At 34.6% G+C, this 22545-nt stretch overlaps 1 protein-coding gene across 23 annotated transcripts in view; it reads left to right on the forward strand.

Moving 5' to 3' along the window:
* ADGRL2 (adhesion G protein-coupled receptor L2) overlaps positions 1–21614 on the forward strand; it is a 594466-nt gene extending 572852 nt beyond the window's left edge. For 7 of the 23 annotated variants that reach the window (XM_070486667.1, XM_014859683.3, XM_070486668.1 and 4 more), the window contains 7 exons: positions 263–329; positions 8947–9038; positions 10868–11036; positions 13660–13788; positions 14334–14430; positions 16108–16236; positions 19579–21614. In XM_070486667.1, the coding sequence (XP_070342768.1) occupies positions 263–329; positions 8947–9038; positions 10868–11036; positions 13660–13788; positions 14334–14430; positions 16108–16236; positions 19579–20333 (1438 nt within the window). In that variant the 3' untranslated portion in view covers positions 20334–21614. Of the gene's footprint in view, positions 1–262; positions 330–8946; positions 9039–10867; positions 11037–13659; positions 13789–14333; positions 14431–16107; positions 16237–16469; positions 16552–17081; positions 18798–18836; positions 18890–19578 lie in introns of those variants that run through there. The other 16 variants (XM_070486671.1, XM_070486672.1, XM_070486670.1 and 13 more) reach the window with 7 other exon arrangements.
* The last annotated feature ends 931 nt before the right edge of the window (positions 21615–22545 follow it).

Here is a 22545-nt window from a genome sequence, read left to right on the forward strand (position 1 = left end):
TGTTTTCCCAATACAAGCGTAATTATATATGCCTTTATCAAATTTAAAACCTGAAATGAAAAATAGTAGGTTGAATAAATTACTACTCGTTAAATCAAAGCCAACTCAGAATTCTTAAAATTGTTCTTGCTCCTAAGAAATGAGTTTTAAAAGGCAAATGTAAAGATAATTTTGTTGGTTAGACTCTTAGAATTCTGTTTTCTTTGTGATGTTGAAGATCCATTGAAGCTACTTAATATGTATTCTTTTCTTTTCGTAATAGTTGCTGGCTTCATGTTGATAACTATTTTATATGGAGTTTCATTGGACCTGTTACCTTCATTATTCTGGTAAGCTGACTCTATTTTTGCTTCAGTTTTAGCTTGCTTCATTTTTAGCTAGCCAGCTAAAATGAAACACGGATAATTTAATACATTGAAACAAGGATAGTTTGCTTTATTGTTAATTTATCCATGCCTTCAAAGATTTTTAAACGTGTCTGGCTTACAGGATAAAATTATATAATACATTTGAAATATTATACCATTATTGAGAGTTTATATACTTGCTAATTAGTACTATTTCCAAAAATCTTTTTTCCTGTAAAAGATACTTTTTCTCATTTCTAATTTAGTTTGCTAAAATATCATGGCATAATAAAAAAATATATACTTATATAAAAGCCATGTTAAGATTGCATGATTTGAAACTATTTTGATAACTCGAAAGGAATAACTGGTATGTATAGCATATTTTGTTTTTGAGTGGCGGGAGTTTTTTGCTAACAGTTTTAGTTCAGGAAGTTGTGTCTCCAAAATCTATAATGTTAGCCCTGCGCCAAGCCCGTATAGCATTCATGAATTAAATGAATGTTTTACAGAAGTGAAAGAAGATTAGCTGAATATTTATCATCTTAATTTCCACATAGTAGTTTAGTACTTTAAAATAAATGTCCACACCCTAAATTCTCTTTCGGGCTCAAAAAGATTTTTTTAAGCTTAGATTAATAAATGAATATTAAATCAATTTTAAACTCATTAGTAATAAAATTGCTTTAAGACAAAATACCAAATAAAAATAGTAGTTTTTAAGAAATTTTAGCTTAGGGGCTGGCCCCATGGCCGAGTGGTTAAGTTTGCATGCTCCGCTACGGCAGCCCAGGGTTTTGCTGGTTCGGATCCTGGGCGCGGACGTGGCACCACTCATCAGGCCATGTTGAGGCGGTGTCCCACGTGCCACAACTAGAAGGACCCACAACTAAAATATACAACTATGTACTGGTGGGATTATGGGGAGAAAAAGCAGAAAGAAAGAAAAAAAAAAACAAGAAAAAAGAAGATTGGCAACAGTTGTTAGCTCAGGTGCCAGTCGTTAATAAAAAAGAAATTTTAGCTTAAAATAAATTTGATACAAGTTAAGTATAGTGACATTAAGGTATTTTTTAGCTTCTTACATTACCATTAGCCAAATATTTGAAATATGGTTGAAATAAAAGAATATAGCTAAAATATTTGAATTTCAGTATTTTGTTTAAAACTTTTCACTCAGTTTCAGCACTGTGTTGTTACAAATAGGTGTTATTGACCATTGTAAGATTGAAAGGAAACATAAATTTAAACATTGCCTATATCTTTCTATTTCTGTTAAGGATTTTTTTTTCTTTAGAAAATTGACACAAATGAGCTTACTATTTCTGTAGTTAACTAGTGTTTCATAAAATTGAGAAAAAAATTTAGTAGTTTAAGGAAACAAAGCTACTTCAAGTCTATGTACTTGTTATTAAAATGAATTGTTATCCACCTGTTTATACAAAGCAAAATGAAAATTTGAGATGAATGCCTATATGAATCAAACCAGTAAAGCATTCTCAAGTGTTCCTAGGAAAGCTGATTTCTCATCAGAAGTATTCAATCCAGATGGTTGCCCTAGTTTTTGTTCTTGGTTTCCTTGTGTTAACACAGCCCGAGCCTATCTGAGTTAAAATGGCAACCAGCTAACCTGAAGAGGTGGGATCCTTAGAGACACAGGCTCCTTGATTTTCTCCTGAGCCCTTGGCCAAACATATTGATACTTTGAAAATTGCAAAGGCTATTTTAGGGATATTTGGTCTATAAAAGTGTGATGTGTTTACTTCTGCTGTACTGGAGTTTTATTTTCTATTTATATTCTCTGAAGATAAATACTCACTTTAGAGTATTAAAAAAACGTTTCACTTGGCAAAAGGAGATAGTGTTCAGTTACTCAGCTTCCTCTAAGACAAGAGGTAAAGGACGTTTTCTTATATTGCCTACTTACAGTGAGAGCCTACTGTTAGACATTAGTCTTGTCATCATTACCCTCTACCAAATCATCTAGGCTGAGATGTGAAGGACTTTTGGAAACAGTGTTCCCAGCTTAAAACAAAACAAAACAAAACAGCAGGTAGCAATCACAGTGCAGATCCTGGGAGTAATTCTTCTCCTGCAATTGCTTTGCCCTCTAATCATCCCAACACTGAGACAAAGAGTGATATAGGAGTGTAAAACGTTATCTCGCCTGTAACCTCAATTGAGATGTGATCTGATTGTGCAGCACGTGTTTCTTGAATATTAATTCATTTACCTACATAGATTCTTCTGGTGATAGAGAATGTTTAAAAGTCAATTCAAACACAAATCTTAATATAAATCATATTGTATACTACCCTTTGAAGAAGTACTCTCATAACAAAAATTACCTATTGATATTTCTAGAAAGTGTAGTTTTGCATTTCCAACTTTCCTGAATTGAAATCATTTAACTTAGTAGTATTAAATGTGTACATTTTTAATATCCTATGAAGAAAAATAACATGCTATGAAAGATAAAACTTCCTACTTGTGTCTTTCTATAGAATGTCTTGCCTACAGGCACTGGAGTTATTATATCTATGAGAAAAGTGCTTGTAAGTAATGAGCAGTGGGAAACCATTAGTATGCTTGAAATGGTTTAATGAAAGCTTGGATCATGACACGTCAGGAGCTGTTCTTATCATTTGGACAGCTCCATCTGCATCGTTAATAATTAATTCAGTTCAGTAAGAGTTCAGCTCACACACTCATTTAGAAGTCTTCTTCAGAGAACACCTCTCTGGCTGCGAGTCCCAGGGAGAAATAGGTTTCTGCTTGGCTAACAGCAAAGATCGGGAGATACAAGCGCAGTTTTAGAGTTGCTTTTGCCAGGTAGCAAAAGCTCCAGGGAGGACAAAAAGGGTCAGAACATGTGCAGTTCAGTTAGGTTACTTCAGAGTGGTGTTTCTGTTCTTCTGTCTTATCATATCCATGTCAGCACTGCAAGCTGTGGAATGAATTTTAGGCTGCTAAACTCAGACGGATGTGATTCAATTGAGCAGGTTGATGACTGTGAAACAAACTGGGCACTTTTATAATCTGTGGTATTTCTTCCTTTTTTTAAACTTTGTATTTTCGCATCGTCATTATGGGTGGTAATGAGTTACCCTGTATCATTAAGTAGCGAATTTTATCAGCAAATTATATTGGCAGATTATTTAAACAATAATTTAAGAAATTATTATTTTGGGATAGGTGAAAGAGTATTATTTGTCATTGGAAGAGAAAAAATGCCCCGTTTGGCGATTTACTCTTTTTAGCTGAGTAAGAAAATTTTTTTCTTCTGAATTTGCTCTCACGCTTTCACATAGATATCCATCTACCTATTTACCTATGTGTACACACACAGAGCAGAGGTAAACTCTGATTAATTTCTGGATAAGTTGCCTTATCTCCAATATTAATCATCAGTATGGGCATTTAGCCTGCTGAGTTGACATACGATATGTAAGACGGTCCTGTTAACTTGTCCTTACTAGGGGCTTCTATGCGAATGATTGAGTAAGGACATGTACTTAACCAGGTTTAGACAAATCTTTGTGTACATGGCTGTAACTCTGTCTTTTTTCTTTCCTACTGATGCATAGCACCTTTCAAACTATCCTAAAATACTGTGTTTAAACTTAGTAGTGTTGATGTTCGAAAGAAAAAATAAAGAACAAATTGACAAAAAGTGGCTGCACTGGAATTGAAGGGAGAAGGATGGTGGAGAGATTCTTCTCTCCTTGTCTTTTTGCCTGCCTTCTGGTGAGAAATAGGGAAAATTCCGTGTTCAATGGTTATAATTTCTTTTATTTTTAAAATGCATATCAAAGGCAGGAAAATAAATTGGGTAGAAATAAAAGTGAGGAGAAAGAAATCACTTACTCTAACCAGATGAAAAAAGAAGCACAGAAATATATGGCTGGAAGGAACCATTTATGTCATGGGGAAAATGCAAAGAACAAAGAACTCAGGTTTGCAACCAGTACTACTCCATCTTCAAGGAACTATTTTGGATGATAGATTTAATCAAAGATGTTTCCATTTGCCCACCTCTTTCTTGTTCTGATTCCTGTAGTTATATTTTAAAAGAACAAGAAAGGAGTAGAAGAGAGGGAAAGAAATCTATTGAAATATATTACTCTACAAAATCATGACTCTTATAGTGTATTACCTCTCAAAAAGAGCATAGCAGCAATATTTATTCTATGAAACTAAAAATTAGCATTTACATTTTTTAAGCATTGGAGAAAATAAGCTCTAAAACCACATTTAGAACAATTTGTTTATAGGGCTGGCCTGTTGGCGTCTTGGTTAGGTTTGTGCACTCTGCTTCAGCGGCCTGGGGTTTGTGGGGTCAGATCCCAGGAGCAGACCTACACACCGCTCATCAAGCCATGCTGAGGCAGCCTCCCACATACAAAATATAGAGGAAGGTTGGCACAGATGTTAGCTCAGGAACAATCTTCCTCACCAAAAAAAAACCTTGTTATAGTTCAGTATATGTTCTATTTAATTCCAAAAATGTTTCACTGTTATCCATGTTAATGATAACATATTAAAATATTCAGTCTAAATGATGTATTTTTTTTCATTTCTCTAATAAGACTAGTAAATAATATGCATTAGTGAAATTTTTATTTTTTTTAATGTGGAATTGAGGAAAAGAAAAATTTCTTATGTTTAGCATTTTTTGCCCCTTTATATTATGATTCACAGTATGTCTTTCATGCCTTTTTTCATAATTGCTTTGTCTTAAAATGATGGTATTTTGTCTTATTTAAGATACCATTGCCTCATTATTTGTGTATCTTCAAGTCATATTTCAAAGGCTAAATTAGTGTTGGATTTCACTATAAATTTGTTGGCAACCTAAATATTAGTGCATTGGCTATGAGTTTTATTTTCATTTTGTTTAAATTGGAAAATTCACAGATACTTGTGAAACAATCCAAATGCAAAAATCCAGTGGTTTTGCCATTATTTTTCTAGTATTTTTAGTTGCTTTTAAAGGTGTTTTTGAAGAATTTAATCTAAGTATGTTGGAAACAACAGCTTTTTTTTTTTTTTTTTTGCTCTCAGGTTTTATAGGTTTGTGTGGTATTTAGCCATGTGAGTATAATTAACACAAACAGGTTTGAGAAAACGCAACCAACTGTTGTTAAACATACCATTTGGCTAGCGGGAGTAGAAGTGTGTGGTTATTTTAACCATTTGCTGATTATGGGATGGTAGTGTTTTACAAAGAAAATGGAGAATCAGCTATTCTGGCAAGTCCATCAGGGGGAAGCCGCCTGAAGAGCACATCTCTTAAGTTGTCCAGAATTTCTTGAGGCTGTAGTTTATCTATTAATTTATTATTATTATTTTTTTTTAAAGATTTTATTTTTTCCTTTTTCTCCCCAAAGCCCCCAGGTACATAGTTGTGTAATCTTCGTTGTGGGTTCTTCTAGTTGTGGCATGTGGGACGCTGCCTCAGCGTGGTTTGATGAGCAGTGCCATGTCCGCGCCCAGGATTCGAACTAACGAAACACTGGGCCGCCTGCAGCGGAGCGCACGAACTTAACCACTCAGCCACGGGGCCAGCCCCCTATTAATTTATTATTTATCTTTAACTTCATTTGTCATCTCTGAGTGATTTCTAAATTGAATTACTTTTTATAGATGTGGAACCTTTTTAAAAAAAATAATACTAGTGTATCTTTGCTTTGTTAGAAGACTCCTAATTTTCTCACTGAAATGAGAATAAATTGATTAATTTTATTTGGAAAGACTGAGCTATGGAGCCAGACCACAGTTTAGTGAATCTCAGGACTGACATTATATAGCTATGTAATCTTTGGCAAGATACTCAGCATCTCAGATTTGTAATATCATTATCCAAGTGCTTCCTGCTACCTCTGGAGATGAGATTATAGGTTGTTGTTGGATTTTTTTTCCTGTATTTTTCTGAACTTGTACGGCTTGTCAATGTATTATATTTGTAACTAGAAAGAAACACTAAACACATACATAATGTTAAAAACCTCAGTAGGGTGAGGGGAAAAGAAGAGGAGATGCATCTAACAGTCTGTGTTTTCAGAATTAAATGAGATAAGTTTTCTGTAGCACATTCATCTTGGTTAGTCCTCTGTCTTAGCAAGAAAGAAATGTCTTTGTGTCATATTTAAGCTTTAATTCTATTTTTATATAGGTAGATTTTATTTTCATTTCAGTTTTATTGGAAAACTAATTTTTGTTAGTTCTTAAATAATGTTTTTTTATCTAATTTTCTTCATTGAAAAATACTTTGGGATGAGTTCACCTCTAAGATGTCACATTTTCTACTTGTTTTCTTTTCATAGCATAATACTTAATACATCCAACATTTTTTCACATTCCTTATTTTCTTGTAACTTGTACATTCATGGATAATAACTTTTCTCCTTTCTGGAATTTACTACTACTACTGTTATTTTATTCCTGAGGGGATAACTAATATGCTTAGAAAATAATGAACACCAAATTGTGGCCCTGTATGCTTGAGGAAAGCTTTTTTAAAAAAGGAGCAGTGGGTGGGGGTAGTGGGACAGGAAACAACTCTGGGTCTAAAGTTTGGAATAAAGGAAATTAGTGGTTTATTAGGTATGTTCAAAAAGAGGAGTTGAGAGGTTTAAAGGATTTTTAACTCTGAATCTGTAAAGCTGCTTTTCTTTCCTAAGGGTTGTAGTCAGTTTGTCTGTTTACATGGGTTTTGCGTTGTTTGTTTGTTTGTTCTTAGGATATTTAGAGTTCTTGTTTTAACCATTCCTTAATTTTACAAGTTAAGGCTTTCTGGAGCATAAAATAAAAATAAGAACGCTATTGATTTTGCCTTTTAAAGAAAATTAGAGATGATTGTTTAAAAACCAGGTCAAATATTTACCATACCACCAGAAGGATCTCCCTAATTTCTCAAACGCAGAAATTGTGTCTTACCCACAACACAATAAGCACATTCTTGTCTGGAGCAATAAGATCAATAAATATTTGTTGAATGAAATGCATAATATTGTAATATCCTTGCGAATGTAATTATTTGTTTATATTGTGAAAAGTTGGGATAATCTTCAGGATGTAAAGCTAGAAAATGTTTCTACAAATTTATTTACTTTTTCTCTAGACATGTATTTTAAGAAATTAATTTTAAGTACTTTTTTAAACAAAGAACTTCTTTTGTCCTCAAGTAATTAACATCAAACAATAGAATGCTGTCTGCCAACACTTGCAAATTATGCCCATTAACCTCTTAAGGGAAAATTTTACATCTAAGAACAATAGTAAGGCACAGTAGACAAAATGAGTGATACACAGCTTAAAGTAAAGCCTTGACTCTCTTCCTAAACTCATCGTTAGGAAGGACCTGGAAATTTTATTTATTGTCCTATATCCTTCTTCCTAATTATAAAATCAGAAGTAGTGATGAATGAGTAAAATAATGTTATCATTTTATCAGATGGTATTGTGACTCAATAAAAATGATCATATTCCCGTAACAAAGCTTTGCTTTACTTACCACCAAGGAATTGCTTTTGTCCCCACTTATAGTGGGTCCTTTTCTGAATATACTATTTGGGCTTGCACTTTCTGAATCACATAAAGCTCACAAAAGAACTTTGTTTTGTCTTTTTCAAAGTAATAATCCAAACTAAATAAAATGTCAAAAACATCCAAGAGCCGTCTAGGTTAGTTCTGTTTTTAGAACATAAAAATGGAACTGCCTTCCCTCCATCCAGCATTCTGCAGGTTTCTGTAGAAGCAAATGCAAATTACAAGCCCTTCTCTCTCCTGAGTCAAAACAGCTCTTTCCTTCTAAGTTCACTCATGTCCACCTCCCAAAGCTTCCCTCTGCATCGGGCTCCATCTTTTTCCCAGTTTACTTTTGTTTGCACCTAGATTCTTTGCACCACTGAATGTTTGGAGGGACTCAAAACAGCCTTTCTTCAGAATATACCTACTTCCATACAATATGGAGACATAAGGGGAAAAGAGCTGATGGCTTTTAACAGTTAAATTGCAAATATATATATATATATTTAGAGTTTATCTTACTTCATATAACTAACGAACATTTTTTGTTTTATTTCATTTGATTCTCACAATTACCTTGCACATAGATTGTGCAAATGTTATTATCCTCATTTAATCAATCAAAATCAAGAGCTGGAGTCTGAGCCAAGTCTTAGGGTCCCAAATCCAGGAACCCTTCTGTTATAAGCTACGTAATGTAAATGCCCCATCTAAGCAGTTCACTTCCGTGTTTCCAATAGATGGCTTTTAGGCCCTGGAGTACCTCTAGCTAAAGAAACTGATTTAGGTTTTCTAATTTATTTAATCATCACCACATGGTACTGATTTAATGAGTTGCAATTTCATGTCAAATGATCCCTTAAAATATCAATCATACATAGCCCGAGTATTTTTTGTTTAAACTCAACTTGATCATTGTGTATGGGAACTCAAATCGAATCAGTGGCTACCACATACTCATCTCATGGATAGTTAACTGCATTCACTCATTAAATATATTTGAAAAAACTGACTAATTGTTCACTCTTTGGTCATAATGGTCTAATTGTTTCTTTATTTGTTATAACAGCTAAATGTTATCTTCCTGGTGATCACATTGTGCAAAATGGTGAAGCACTCAAACACTTTGAAACCAGATTCTAGCAGGTTGGAAAACATTAAGTGAGTATTTTGAATTTTAATTTTAGTGCTTGACAAACTAAGTGAAAGATATTCTCCACAGGGAATACGTGAATACCTTCTGTCAACTGTAGAAATTATTCAGAATGATCCAGGTTGAGTCTCGCTGTTACCATGTCACAGATATTGGTCAAAAATGAGATAATTGCTGTCTTGATCTAGAGCCAAGAAATTATTTCCGTGGCTTGGTGGAAATTCCATATCACTGTAGCAATTTCATTTGAATTTAAAATGCAGTGCAAAATGATGTTTCTGTTTGCATGGCTGATATGATTATATTAAGTTTGTTTTGTTAAATGACTTTTTTGATTTAAGGATTCTGAGCAGTTTCTACTTCTACTCCTGTTTTCCTCAGAGAATTTAGTCTATTGCTATGGTTAACTTGGAGATTATCTGTTGTTTTCATGATAATTAAATAGTTGTTTACTTTATTTCAATGTTGAATAAAAACTGCACTATCTCATCAACGGAGAAATGCTATCTAATTAACAAAAAACTGATAGCTCTGGAGTCATTAAGTCATCTTACGGAAGCATTTTCAGTTATCTTTTAAATATGAGTTAATTTAAAATTTGGGGAGGTATTATTCAAGTTGGTTATAAGGGGACTGTGAAGAATATTTTTTTTTTAATGTAAAAAATGGCAGATCTGTAGTAAGGGTAATTTTTTTAAAAATTAGGTGTTTTAGATAGGTTAGTGCCAGCTTCATTGCATGTTGCATGGTAAGAGAGAGGGCTAATCTTTAGCATCTCTCTCTTTTCTTCCTTTTCCTCTTTCTGTCTTCTCATCTACACCAGTAATTACCGTGTTTGTGATGGCTACTATAATACGGACTTACCTGGGTAAGGTAGAACCCTACATTAACAAATTTATGGCATGATTTATATTTTTTACAAATCCGTCAATATCCTGAATTGCCCTTAATTTTTATAATTATTTTGGAATATCTAATTTGCTATAGTATTTTTAAACAATAATATGCCTTTATTTTTTAATTGCTTGCGTCTGCATTTTGACTTTCTTAATTTTGACTAATTTATAAATATATAAATGCTTTCTTATTACTTTCTATTTTAATTCTGTCTAATAATTTTGTTTCTCTTTTCTGCTTATAATGCTTTCTAGCTATGAAGATAATAAGCCATTTATCAAGTAAGATCATTAGTTAGACATGGAATGCACTGACTTTGAATCCTTCTCATTCCGCCCTATTTTCTATAGTTCTTTTCTCCTTAAGCTATTCATGATGAAATCTCTCCAAAATTATTTTATTTTGAAATCGTTCTCATGTTTTTGTCCCATTTCAGCCAGGCTTCTTCATGCTTCAGTTGTAAAACCTTAGGTTCACCTAAGATTAGTTTATTAGAATCTGAAGTTTAGGTGTTAAGTGATTATCTGCCATTTAACCTTTCTGTATGTGTCACATTATTCAGTGTCATGAGTGCACCACAGGAATAAAAATATAGAAGTAAGCTAATTAAGGGCTCCTTAATTTCCTCTACCAAAATGCACATAAAAGACAATAAAGTCATGGGGGATGTTTTACACCTTGTATTTTAATATAGTTTTGATACCTCGTTTATTCTGGAGTAAGAAAAGGTCATACCTGCTGTTGCTGTTTTCACTGGAGGCTGCAGTACTAAATGCTATTGTTCTCTCTTTAATCAGTGAAAGGTTAAAGCCAAAATGCTGTTGAATTTGAATGTGAACATAGGGAAAGTCCACTGCTCCTACTGCCATGTTACTGTTTAAGTGTGATTCGTGGTGTTCTCCCATTGAACCTGTTCATAACATTCACTTTATCTTTTCAGGTCTTGGGTGCTTGGTGCTTTCGCTCTCCTGTGTCTTCTTGGCCTAACCTGGTCATTTGGGTTGCTTTTTATTAATGAGGAGACTATTGTGATGGCATATCTCTTCACCATCTTTAATGCTTTCCAGGGAGTGTTCATTTTCATCTTTCATTGTGCTCTCCAAAAGAAAGTAAGTGGAAATGGAAACACCTAGGGGCTCTGCTTGCTTGTCCTTTGGTTTGAAAATAAGAGATAGGATACAGAAGATTTTACAACTGGCGTATTATTAAATAGCATCATATTTTTAGTCGTAAATTAATTGTAATGCATGACTGGAAATTAAGGCTTCGCATGTAAAATATGTCATTACCAATCATCTTTTGGATCTCAATTTGGGAATGTTATAAACTCCATACTTAAGATTTCTTCTTTGCTAGGGGGGTCTACAAAAACCCTTTGTGCAAAGGGTATCCAAGATAAAGAATAGGTTAAACAACCTCATTCTTTGCTCTATAAAGGGAATGCAGTGATTGAAAATATTGAGTATAAAGATAAATGACCTTAATTTTAAAAGCACCAGACATACAAAAAATTAATATTAATGTTGTCTTTTGAGTAATTTTGAAAGATCTAAATCCCAATAATTTCATGTGTCACATCTTATTATTTTGTTCTGATTTTATGTTAAGTGCAGTCAGCAAAAATGATTCAAAAATTAAAGTTGAAGATGAAAAACTTTAGTCTGTTGCAAGGAGATATAAAGCTTAGCTGCCATTTAAGTTTAAAATTTCCATGGCTTTCACTAGGTATCAACCTCTCCCTGTCTGCATATCTAATGTAGTCTTTTTATTCTGTTATTACTAGTTGGTCACTAAATTGAACAGAGAAATAGAATTGTGAAAGTGAAAACTATTATGTTTTCAGTCCTGACGAGATGATAGTGTTGTTACTTCCATCAGTTTTGAATAAGCTATAATTTTGAGATAATGACAGAGGAATGTGCAATACTGACAGATAATGTACATTCACAGCAATATAGGCATTAGGCAAAACCCACACTGGAGGGTGTTATTTGGATAAAATATCATTTTGATTGCCGTTGTCTTGGTTATACAGCATTTCAGAGTAGTTAATAGCCATTCAATGTACAGAAAGTTTTTGTGAGGTATCATGTGTTATTTAATAATAACACTGAACTTTAATTTTTTAAACCTTATACAGGTATAATCTTGTAATTACTTTGTTCTTTTCTATGTAAATGAACATTTTGTATACATGCATATGATCATGTAGTCATAATTTCTGCCAAATGTTTTTGACATAAAGCGTAAACTTAGCAGAGAAAAGGTGAGGCCGTCATTATTTCCTTGTAGAGTTACGTGGATTCATTGAACAAAGAGATTTGCTGTTTTATATGCTTTTTTAAATTAACAGTTACATTTTAAAAGCATCACGTTGCACGTTTTTTGGACATGTTCTGCTTAATCTTGGAATGTCCTATGGGGTATTGCTAGGATGAATTATTAAGAACATGATATAAAATGGTCTAGTTAAAATCATGATTCTTACTGCTTGAGTGAGCTTATGTAGGCAAAGAAAATACTTTAAAAGTTCAACCCATTGTTATTTGTTCTAATAGATGTAATTAAATAAAGTTGAGGATGAAAATGCACGTGCACGTAGATTTAAAAGGTCATCTAGTGACTTTAATTCTCTGATTTTGCAAGGAATGCGTGTCAGAGTTATGGTCTTTGCAGGCAGATAACTGAACATAAAAGTGTGAGGGGAGAAAAAATTTTTGAGTGTTTTTTGTAACCTAGTGGAAAAAATCATTTCGTATATGACTTCTCCTTCATGTCAGTCTTGTAATTTCAAAATCTCGATGGAAGCCACAAGAAAACAAGTTTATATGCCAATTTAGCTGCACAGAGTCCAGCTCTCTCCCCTTGTCCTCCCAACTCTGTACCACCTCTGCAGGCGGAACCCTAGTATTTAGCAATTGTTTGGACTTCACTTTTTAAAGTTTACTCTAAACTTTCTTTAGGCCTAACAACTTTTCTGTCTATTCATATATTCAAGCTTCAGGGGAAAAGGGAAATTACATGGGTAACTCATTAATGTGAATGGAAATTGCATAAATAGTTCCCTTGTGTGCTGATGAAGTGAATAGGCATCTTAGACTCTCTGCACTAAATGTTAAAGCTAGACACATCAGAAAATGAAGAAAACATCCCATCCTCATTAATGGCATATGTGTCAAAGTACTTTTTTCCCTTTATTCTTGCGCCAAAGCACTCTTGTCATTATAAAGAGGTTACCCGCAAAACTATGCAATACAGTAAAAGAAGTTTATGTGTTGACCTACCTAAGAGGACAGGAAGCGTATAAAACTTAAATGACTGAATTATGAGTGGTTAAATGTAATTAAGCAAGAAAGAGAGTAATTTTTGGTCCTATTTTCTTAGCACAAAATGTAAAATTCGGGTTGCTAAGTATGTAGATAAAATAAGGCTTTTAAAATACTAGTGTGTTAATAATATTTGCATAACAATAACAGGTGTAGAGCATTTCTACATGTTACATCACATTTTAAAGACCCCACCAGCCAGTCTAGTGGACACATATTTTTCTGATTTCTGTTTCAGCAGTTTCAATTCAACTTGATTTTGTAAGTTCAGTTTATTTTCTCCATGGAACAGTATTAGTGGAACTTAAATTCTTCTCAGTTGTCTCCAGTGCTCATTTCATTAGAGAGCGAGAGGGAGGCAAATCTGTTTCTATTAATCCCTGGGTCTCGTGGGTATTCAATGCAGGTACGGAAAGAATATGGCAAGTGCTTCCGACACTCCTATTGCTGCGGCAGCCTCCCAACTGAGAGCCCCCACAGCTCAGTGAAGGCGTCAACCACCAGAACCAGCGCCCGGTACTCCTCTGGCACCCAGGTAACAAGGAACTTGACAGCATCCTTAATTAACCTTCTTTAGAGAAACCCTACTGAGACGTGTTCTATTCACTTGCGCTAAGTGTCTCCTCATTGTGATGATCTAGGTAGCAAATACTTGCTTTTTTAGTATTTTGGTTTTAATTTCTTCTTAAGTATCTCTTCAAGGTCTTTCTTTAGGTGTGAACATCGTTTTTGTGAGAGGTATACTTCTTTAAGAAGTGTATCATAAGCCTTTGGATCTCCTAAGCTCGTATAGCACAGCTCTCTCATAAGGCACACTCAATAAACATTTGATGAATAATCAGTCATCTCCACTTAAAAAAAGGCAATAAAAGAAAATGTTTCAGAGTGGAAGGTCAAATACTTCTTTGTAGAGAAGCAACAGAGCAGTATGGACTTCCTTAGTTTTAGACCAGAATCAACACACATTTTTTTTTTTTAAAGGCCAACAGATAATCCTACACAGATTGTTTAGAGTAAATCTTTGTGTGTCTTTATTGGGGAAACTAACATAACATATGTCTTGCTATTTTATATTAATAGAGTCGTATAAGAAGGATGTGGAATGACACTGTGAGAAAGCAATCTGAATCTTCTTTTATCTCAGGTGACATCAATAGCACTTCAACACTTAATCAAGGTCAGTTACTAGGAAAATTTGAATTTACAATATAAATTTTGTACCTTTTGCCAATTTACAATAATTCTAGAGAAAATGCTGAATTTTTCTCGCAAATGGGTTTATATCACAAGCTCTTAAACCTGTTGAATCAAGTTTTGCCCTTTATTTATCCTTTATTAATGTATATTATTCAATAATGTAATGCAAAAAGTATAATTTTAAATTCCACATTTAACAAACTAAGGCCAGAAAAAGTAAATACTTTGCCACAGATTAAAATGTTTTCCTAGTGAGTACAAATTTATCCTTTCTCACCAGGACATTTATGAAAGTTTTCTTCTTAAAACATTAATATAATTAGAATAACTACTATTCACATTAAATAGTGCCGATCTTGCCGTGAAAATTATTTGAAAAATTCTTTTATATTTCTTTCAGAGTAAAATATAAGTCAAAACATTTATAGTAAATCTGCATAAATAATTAAAATACATGAGAATTTACAAAGTAATTTTTAAATTTGAATTGCTATTTTTAATGTCTACAATTACAGCTTTAGATTTATCATATAATCAGTGTAATTCATACTTTAAGTAAGCTGGCAAATAAGATAATTTAGCAAGATAAGGACATGAGGGCACGTACACACGTTTTCCTAAATGCAAGCTTAGTAAATTTCAATTTGGTGTAAAAAAGTCGAACATGTTTTATTGTTTATATCCCTGGAAAGGTAATTTATCCAGGTGATTTCAGTTTTGATGTACCAATTTGTAATATATATTTTATCACAATGAAATATTAAAGACATTTTTCATTGTTGACATTGTTCTGATGAGATTCTGGTTTAAAATGAAAAAAGGAGTACGTATGGCATCAAAACCAACTTGAATTTTAAAATATTTTAGTCAAATTGCATTAGCTATGCAAAACATATGTTTGATAAGTATTGAAAGGTTTGTAATTTGTCAATTAGAATGAGTGAAATGTGTGTTTATTCCATTGCTCTGATGTTTTACCTAATTCTGTTAAGATGACTATCAAAAAGGAAATGAATTATTCAATGATTCATTTTTGAAACCTGGCAAATGAGATTACAGAATGAAAATTCTCGTTACACAGAATTTGTGAATGGTCTAATATTCATTATACGCTGTCTCTTTTTCCCCCCCGGCATGTGTGCTCCCGCATTTACTAAGAGAAGCTTTGTGCCATGTGTCATACTTTTTACCTGTTTGTGAAAGTTGTTTTTCCTCCTGCTTGTATCAGAGTTGGTATTAACGCAGATGTTTTCAGGAGGGATAATCCCACACCTGTAAATTCTGAAAGTTCGAGATTCCCTCTTCTGGGCCTCAGTGGTTAGGTTTTTAATATTAAGCAGTAACATCTTGAAACATAATGTTGATCTCCGTGCATTTAATTGCCATTTTTGTTTAACAGTGATTTTGTATAAATTAGCAAATGTCATCCTCAGCAGGTGTTTACTTGGGGGACTTAGAAAGCACCTGTGAATCACTGAAATTTAACTTCCCTCTCCCCTTTCTCCTTCAAATTAGTAGTTCAAATAGAGTCAGAAAATTTCAGCAGTTTCCGTTCCCAACTTGTCCACTACCCTTGATGAATACAAAAAGTACTTTACTGCAACTGTAACATTAAAATAAGAGAACTGATGTATTTTTTTCTGTTTCTTTGCTTTAGGAATGACTGGCAATTACCTACTAACAAACCCTCTTCTTCGACCCCACGGCACTAACAACCCCTATAACACATTGCTCGCTGAAACAGTTGTATGTAATGCCCCTTCAGCTCCTGTATTTAATTCACCAGGTGTGCTTATACTTACAAATAAGACTGCCTTTCTTTGCTGCTAAACAGAGCTGTGATCTTTACCCTTTTCCTAGAATACTCAAGTTGCCATATATTTATTATTACGTCCTTAATTTCTCAATTAAAAAGAGTTAATGGTGTTGCCCATGCCAGGCTTCTAAAACTGCACTATATTATAGTAAAAATTCAGTCATGATAGTATTTACCAATAATTATCCATGTTTTTGACACAGGTGGCATAAATCTTAATATATTATTACAGGACTGACATCACATGGTCCGAGAGCCCATCTTCAAGATTTATATCATTTAGAGGTATCCTATCTATGTAATGTACTGTTCAGTTGACTCTAAAGCTTGCTGACAGAATTTGCTTCTGGAATGAATTAGCTAATAAAGATAATTTGGATGCCTAGGTTTAGAAAACTACACCCAGCCTTATCAATGTAACCAAACTATAGTATAGTGCAGCTTTATGGTAGTTTTTCTTTTTTCTGAAAAAACTTTGAGAATAAAGTTAGTATTAGTCAGTTTATCCCTATAGTTTTTTATTGGGGGGAGGGGGAGAGATTGTCACTAACCCGTCCTGTATTACTATGTTTTCTAAAAGCTTATTGTTTTTTAAAAAAGCATATATATTTAATATTAATAGAATTTTCAAGATTTTGATAAAAGTTATCACGTAATTACTGCTAGCGTATAATCTTTATTTGTGATTGATGTTTGCCACTAAATTAAACACAGAACTTTGTTTCCGTTTTTTTTCTTAAAATTCTTTTTTAACATAACTGCAGCTTCTCTTTTCATTCTCTTGTTTTTCTTACTTTCCTTATGCTTTCCTCTAGCAACCTACAGAGAGACAAGTATGGGAGTAAAACTTAACTTTGCCTATCAAATGTAAATTTTTTCAGCATGATTTTTAAGCGGCACAATTAAAAACATAACTAGCAGTCATGAAGTAGACTCAGCGGGCAAGTGGTTCACAATTTGCAACTAAAATGTTACCGAATTCAAACAGTACATCTCTCTGTACTGTCTTGTCAGTAATAGAGGTCTGTAGCAAACGCTGTCCGTACTTAAGTATACGCAATGCTGAAATAATTTGCTCTTTCAAACTTGAAGTACTGTCAACCAGGACACTGAATAATTGACTTACCTTTTCTGCATTCCCACAGTAATCTTGCTACAGGCTGGGCAAAGTCTTCAAGTGAATTACCTGAACTTGAGCAGAAAAAGTTGCCTCTTCAAAACCAAAGATGTGCTTAAATCTGCAGTATATCATAGAAAACAGCTTTTGGATTATCCAGTATATATTTTTATATTTATTAAGCAACAATCAAAGGAAAGAAAAATGACAAGATCGAACCTCACAGAGGAAACAAGTGCCAGCAAGGGATCCATGTGTCACCTATAACTTAAAACACCAAATGTTTTCTGGTGGTAAATCTTAGAATAAAGATTGTGGCACATAGATAAATTTATAAAGCTGGAGAATTGTGTCAACCAAGCTCAAGGAGGCCTTACAATGCAAATAACTATTATAAGTTCATTTTGTTCTATGTGGAGCATGAACCAAATTGAGTTGTCCGTCTTTCAAATTTGGAAGTTGGATCAGAGTTTTTAAAATAACATGAGTCGCCAACAAATAGAATCCTCCCATTTTCTCATTTTCTGCTAATGATAATTTGTTGAACGATTATCAGATATTTATTGGTCGTGAAATTGAGTTTTCTAGGATAATCTGCAGCTTTAAGAGCGGAGTAAGCACCAAAAAGGGAAATTTCGTATTTTTTCCAAGAACTAAATTTTTTCCTAAACTCCTCCAAGCCTTGCATACAATGCAGCAGCCTCACAGTGGTCAGTTTCATTTCAATAACATCATTTCATTCTTTTTTTTTTCCAGACCTATCTGTAGACGTGATTTTTTTTTTCTCTAGGATTTTGAAAGTGACTAACGTAACTTCCATGGTGCAGACCATTTCATTTTCTCTCAGACTTTTTTTTCATTTGCCTGAGAAGCACTGTGATGTCTTAGTTTACATGTTTATGTGTCTGTAGAAAATACAACTCTGATTCAAAGAGAGCATGTTACCACATTTTTTTTCCTCCTAAACCTCTTTTCATATCTTCAGCAGACTTATCTGATCTTTCATTCCTCTAGAGATAAAAATATATTAGCTGAGGCTGACACCCTTTTCCCATTCCATAGTTAAATATTTATTCTTGGTTTAATTTCTGTGACCCATACTTAAGAGATCTCTAACATTTCTGCGTTGAACTTCCATGCCCATGGTGTCTGTGGGCCAGTCTCGGATAGTAGACTCTGCTGGTTCATTCGGTGCTGTCACTGTGACTGATGCAGACTGCAGGGCTGCAGGCCAACTCTGACCGTTAGGAGCCTGGGGCCATTGCTATTAGAGTATTAGTCCCCAAAAATAATCATAATAATCAAAATAATAAGAAATATTCAATGCAAAAGTAAAAGGCTGCTATTGCTGGTAATCTAATTTGTTGAACCCTTGCTCTGACTAAGTTGCTGAGAAGCTTAGAACTTCTTCATCATGTTACAATAAATCATTTTACTTTCTTTTATATATCAGCTACTCTTAGGCCAGATAGCCTGAGCAGACAGACATGATGTGAGTTGTCCAAAGTGAGTCACCCCACCTGCTGTCTATCGTGTTGTTGGATGGTGCTTGTGGGCCCCTGGTCCAGTCAGTGTGAGAGATGGCTGTCTTTGTTGAACATGAATTCTTTGTATCTGTCCATTTTTTTCATTCTTTTTTTTACTTCATCTCCAGAAAAAGGAAATGTTAGAATGTCATTTAACAAGTTGCTTGCCAGTTCTGTGGGTTTATGTGGTACATTTGCCTTCAGTTTTTGTATGTGACTTATTCCTTTTTAATTTAGTGTTGTTTAGGACAAATTCTGTTAATTTTATTTTTATAGACCATAGTCTCGTACTTTAAAATGTAAATGTCACTAATGAATTGCTTTGCATTAACTATGCAAGGACATGGAGTGAAGGCTACTTTGTAAGAGTGTCAGAGATTTGACCAAAAATCAATTAATAACTACCATCTCCCCAAAATTGATCAAGTAATATTCTGTTATGCCATCTTCCCTCCCTGAAAAACAGTATTATTCTTTCACACTTTTTCCTATTATATAAGGGGTTGCAACTGTTTACAGTTGGGAATGCGGGAAAGCCTGGCACTTTTCAAGTGTTAGCTTTCAAATACAACTTTGTCCTGAACGACATTAAAAGTCTTGTACAAAAGAAGTAGACATCCTGTAGGGAGGAACAGAGGCAGTAATGGAAACCCCTCTTTTCTGTTTCAGGACATTCACTGAACAATGCCAGGGATACAAGTGCCATGGATACTCTACCGCTAAATGGTAATTTTAACAACAGCTACTCACTGCGCAAGGGGGACTATAATGACAGCGTGCAAGTCGTGGACTGTGGACTAAGTCTGAATGATACTGCTTTCGAGAAAATGATCATTTCAGAGTTAGTGCACAACAACCTACGGGGCAGCAGCAAGAGCCACAACCTCGAGCTCACACTACCAGTCAAACCTGTGATTGGAGGTAGCAGCAGTGAAGATGATGCAATCGTGGCCGACGCCTCATCTTTAATGCACGGCGACAACCCAGGGCTGGAGCTCCATCACAAAGAACTCGAGGCACCGCTCATCCCTCAGCGGACTCACTCCCTTCTGTACCAACCCCAGAAGAAAGTGAAGCCCGAGGGCACTGACAGCTATGTCTCCCAGCTGACGGCTGAGGCTGAGGACCACCTGCAGTCCCCCAACAGAGACTCTCTTTATACAAGCATGCCCAATCTCAGAGACTCTCCCTATCCGGAGAGCAGCCCCGACATGGAAGAAGACCTCTCTCCCTCCAGGAGGAGTGAGAACGAGGACATTTACTATAAGAGCATGCCAAACCTTGGCGCTGGCCATCAGCTTCAGATGTGCTACCAGATCAGCAGGGGCAATAGCGATGGTTACATAATCCCCATTAACAAAGAAGGGTGTATTCCAGAAGGAGATGTTAGAGAAGGACAGATGCAGCTGGTCACAAGTCTTTAATATTGCAGCTAAGGGGTTCCAAGGGCCACATGCAAGTATTAATAAATAGAGACTCCACCGGCCTCATGCAGCTCCCTCAGCCTCTGCTTGAAGACCTGGCTCCGTTGACCTGTGGTTCTCCAGTGTAAAAAAGATGACTGAACCTTGCCGTTCTGTGAATTTTTATAAAACATACAGAAACTTTGTATATACACAGAGTATACTAAAATGAATTATTTGTTACAGAGAAAAGAGATGCCAACCAGGTATTTTAAGATTCTGCTGCTGTTTAGACAAATTGTGAAACAAGCGAAACAAAACTTTCCAGCCATTTACTGCAGCAGTTTGTGAACTAAATTTGTAAATATGGCTGCACCATTTTTGTAGGCCTGCATTGTATTATATACAAGACGTAGGCTTTAAAATCCTGTGGGACAAACTTACTGTACCTTACTGTTCCTGACAAGACTTGGAAAAGCAGGAGAGCTATTCTGCATCAGTTTGCAGTTCACTGCAAATCTTTTCCATTAAGGCAAAGATTGAAAACATGTTTAAACCACTAGCAATCAAGCCACAGGCCTTATTTCATATGTTTCCTCAACTGTACAATGAACTATTCTCATGAAAAATGGCTAAAGAAATTATATTTTGTTCTATTGCTAGGGTAAAATAAATACATTTGTGTCCAACTGAAATATAATTGTCATTAAAATAATTTTAAAGAGTTTGAAGAAAATATTGTGAAAAGCTCTTGGTTGCACATACGTTATGAAATGTTTTTTCTTACACTTTGTCATGGTAACTTCTCCCATTTTCACTTACTTTCCACTGTATACAGCGTTCTGCTTTGACAAGTTAGTCTTCATTCTTACATTTAAATTTCTTATTGCCAAAAGAGCGTGTTTTATGGGGAAAAAACTCTTTGAAGCCAGTTATGCCATGCCTTGCACAAATGTGGTGAAATCTAGAAAAGATTGTGTCTCCCCCTGTTGATTCTTGAACAGAGGGCAGAGAGGGCACTCACCGGGCACTTCTCACAAACTTTCTAGTGAACAAAAGGTGCCTATTCTTTTTTAAAAAATAAAATAAAACATAAATATTACTCTTCCATATTCCTTCTGCCTATATTTAGTAATTAATTTATTTTATGATAAAGTTCTAATGAAATGTAAATTGTTTCAGCAAAATTCTGCTTTTCTTTTCATCCCTTTGTGTAAACCTGTTAATAATGAGCCCATCACTAATATCCAGTGTAAAGTTTAACACGGTTTGACAATAAATAAATGTGAATTTTTTCAAGTAGTTAACGTGCACTTCAATGTATGATACATAATTGGCTTTAACACACTGGTCCTTGCCCACCCTCCCCCCTTGGGTGTATTCAGGTCTCTTCATGATATAACCCATGGATATGTGAAAGAACACAATGAAGTTGCCCGATGGTTGTGTGTGCGGAAAAGAATATATTGTATTTGTATTCTATTTGCCCTTTACCGGGGCCCAAAATCTAGCAGATAAGTTTTAACAGGGAAATATAGTGAAGTATTTTTGTTTGTTCTATTTCACCAGAACTAAAACAAATAAAAAGAAAGGAAGAAGAAGGGTTGGAAATTCTATCATCAAATTTGGGCATCATAAAAAAAACTGATTTTTCAGCAGTATTTGAAAGAAATTCTTAAAACATACTTTTACTGTTTGAGGACTATAAGTATTCCTGTAGGCAACGATGAATGACAATATTTGTTAGCATGGAAAGGTTCAAAAATCATATGATTGAATCACAACAAATAGATTTTTCCTGTCGGCATCATAAGCATTTATACCAGATTTCTTCTAAAGCTTAGTGGTTCTCTCAAGCGTGTCCACCCAGTTAGAAATCACTTCATGTGGATGCACTTAGTCATGCTTATTGAATTTAACAAGAGTAACGAGAAAAAAAATTTTAAGTATGTATTTATATATCTAAATGTGGATATTGTAAGGTAGACACTATTGATAAAAATAGCAATATTTAATAATAGGATAACAATGGCAGGGTGTGTTCACATATAGTTAATACCTAACAAGTTGGAGATAGATTGACTATAAGAAATTATATCAAGGGCCAGCTGCGGTGGCCTGGTGGTTAAGTTTGGTACATTCCGTTGGACTGCACGAGTTTGGTTCCTAGGTGCAGACCTACACCACTTGCCTGTCGGTGGCCATGCTGTGGTGGCAGCTCACATACAAAAAA

The sequence above is a fragment of the Equus asinus genome, chromosome 16 (assembly GCF_041296235.1).
Source record: "Equus asinus isolate D_3611 breed Donkey chromosome 16, EquAss-T2T_v2, whole genome shotgun sequence".
Lineage (NCBI taxonomy): Eukaryota > Metazoa > Chordata > Mammalia > Perissodactyla > Equidae > Equus > Equus asinus.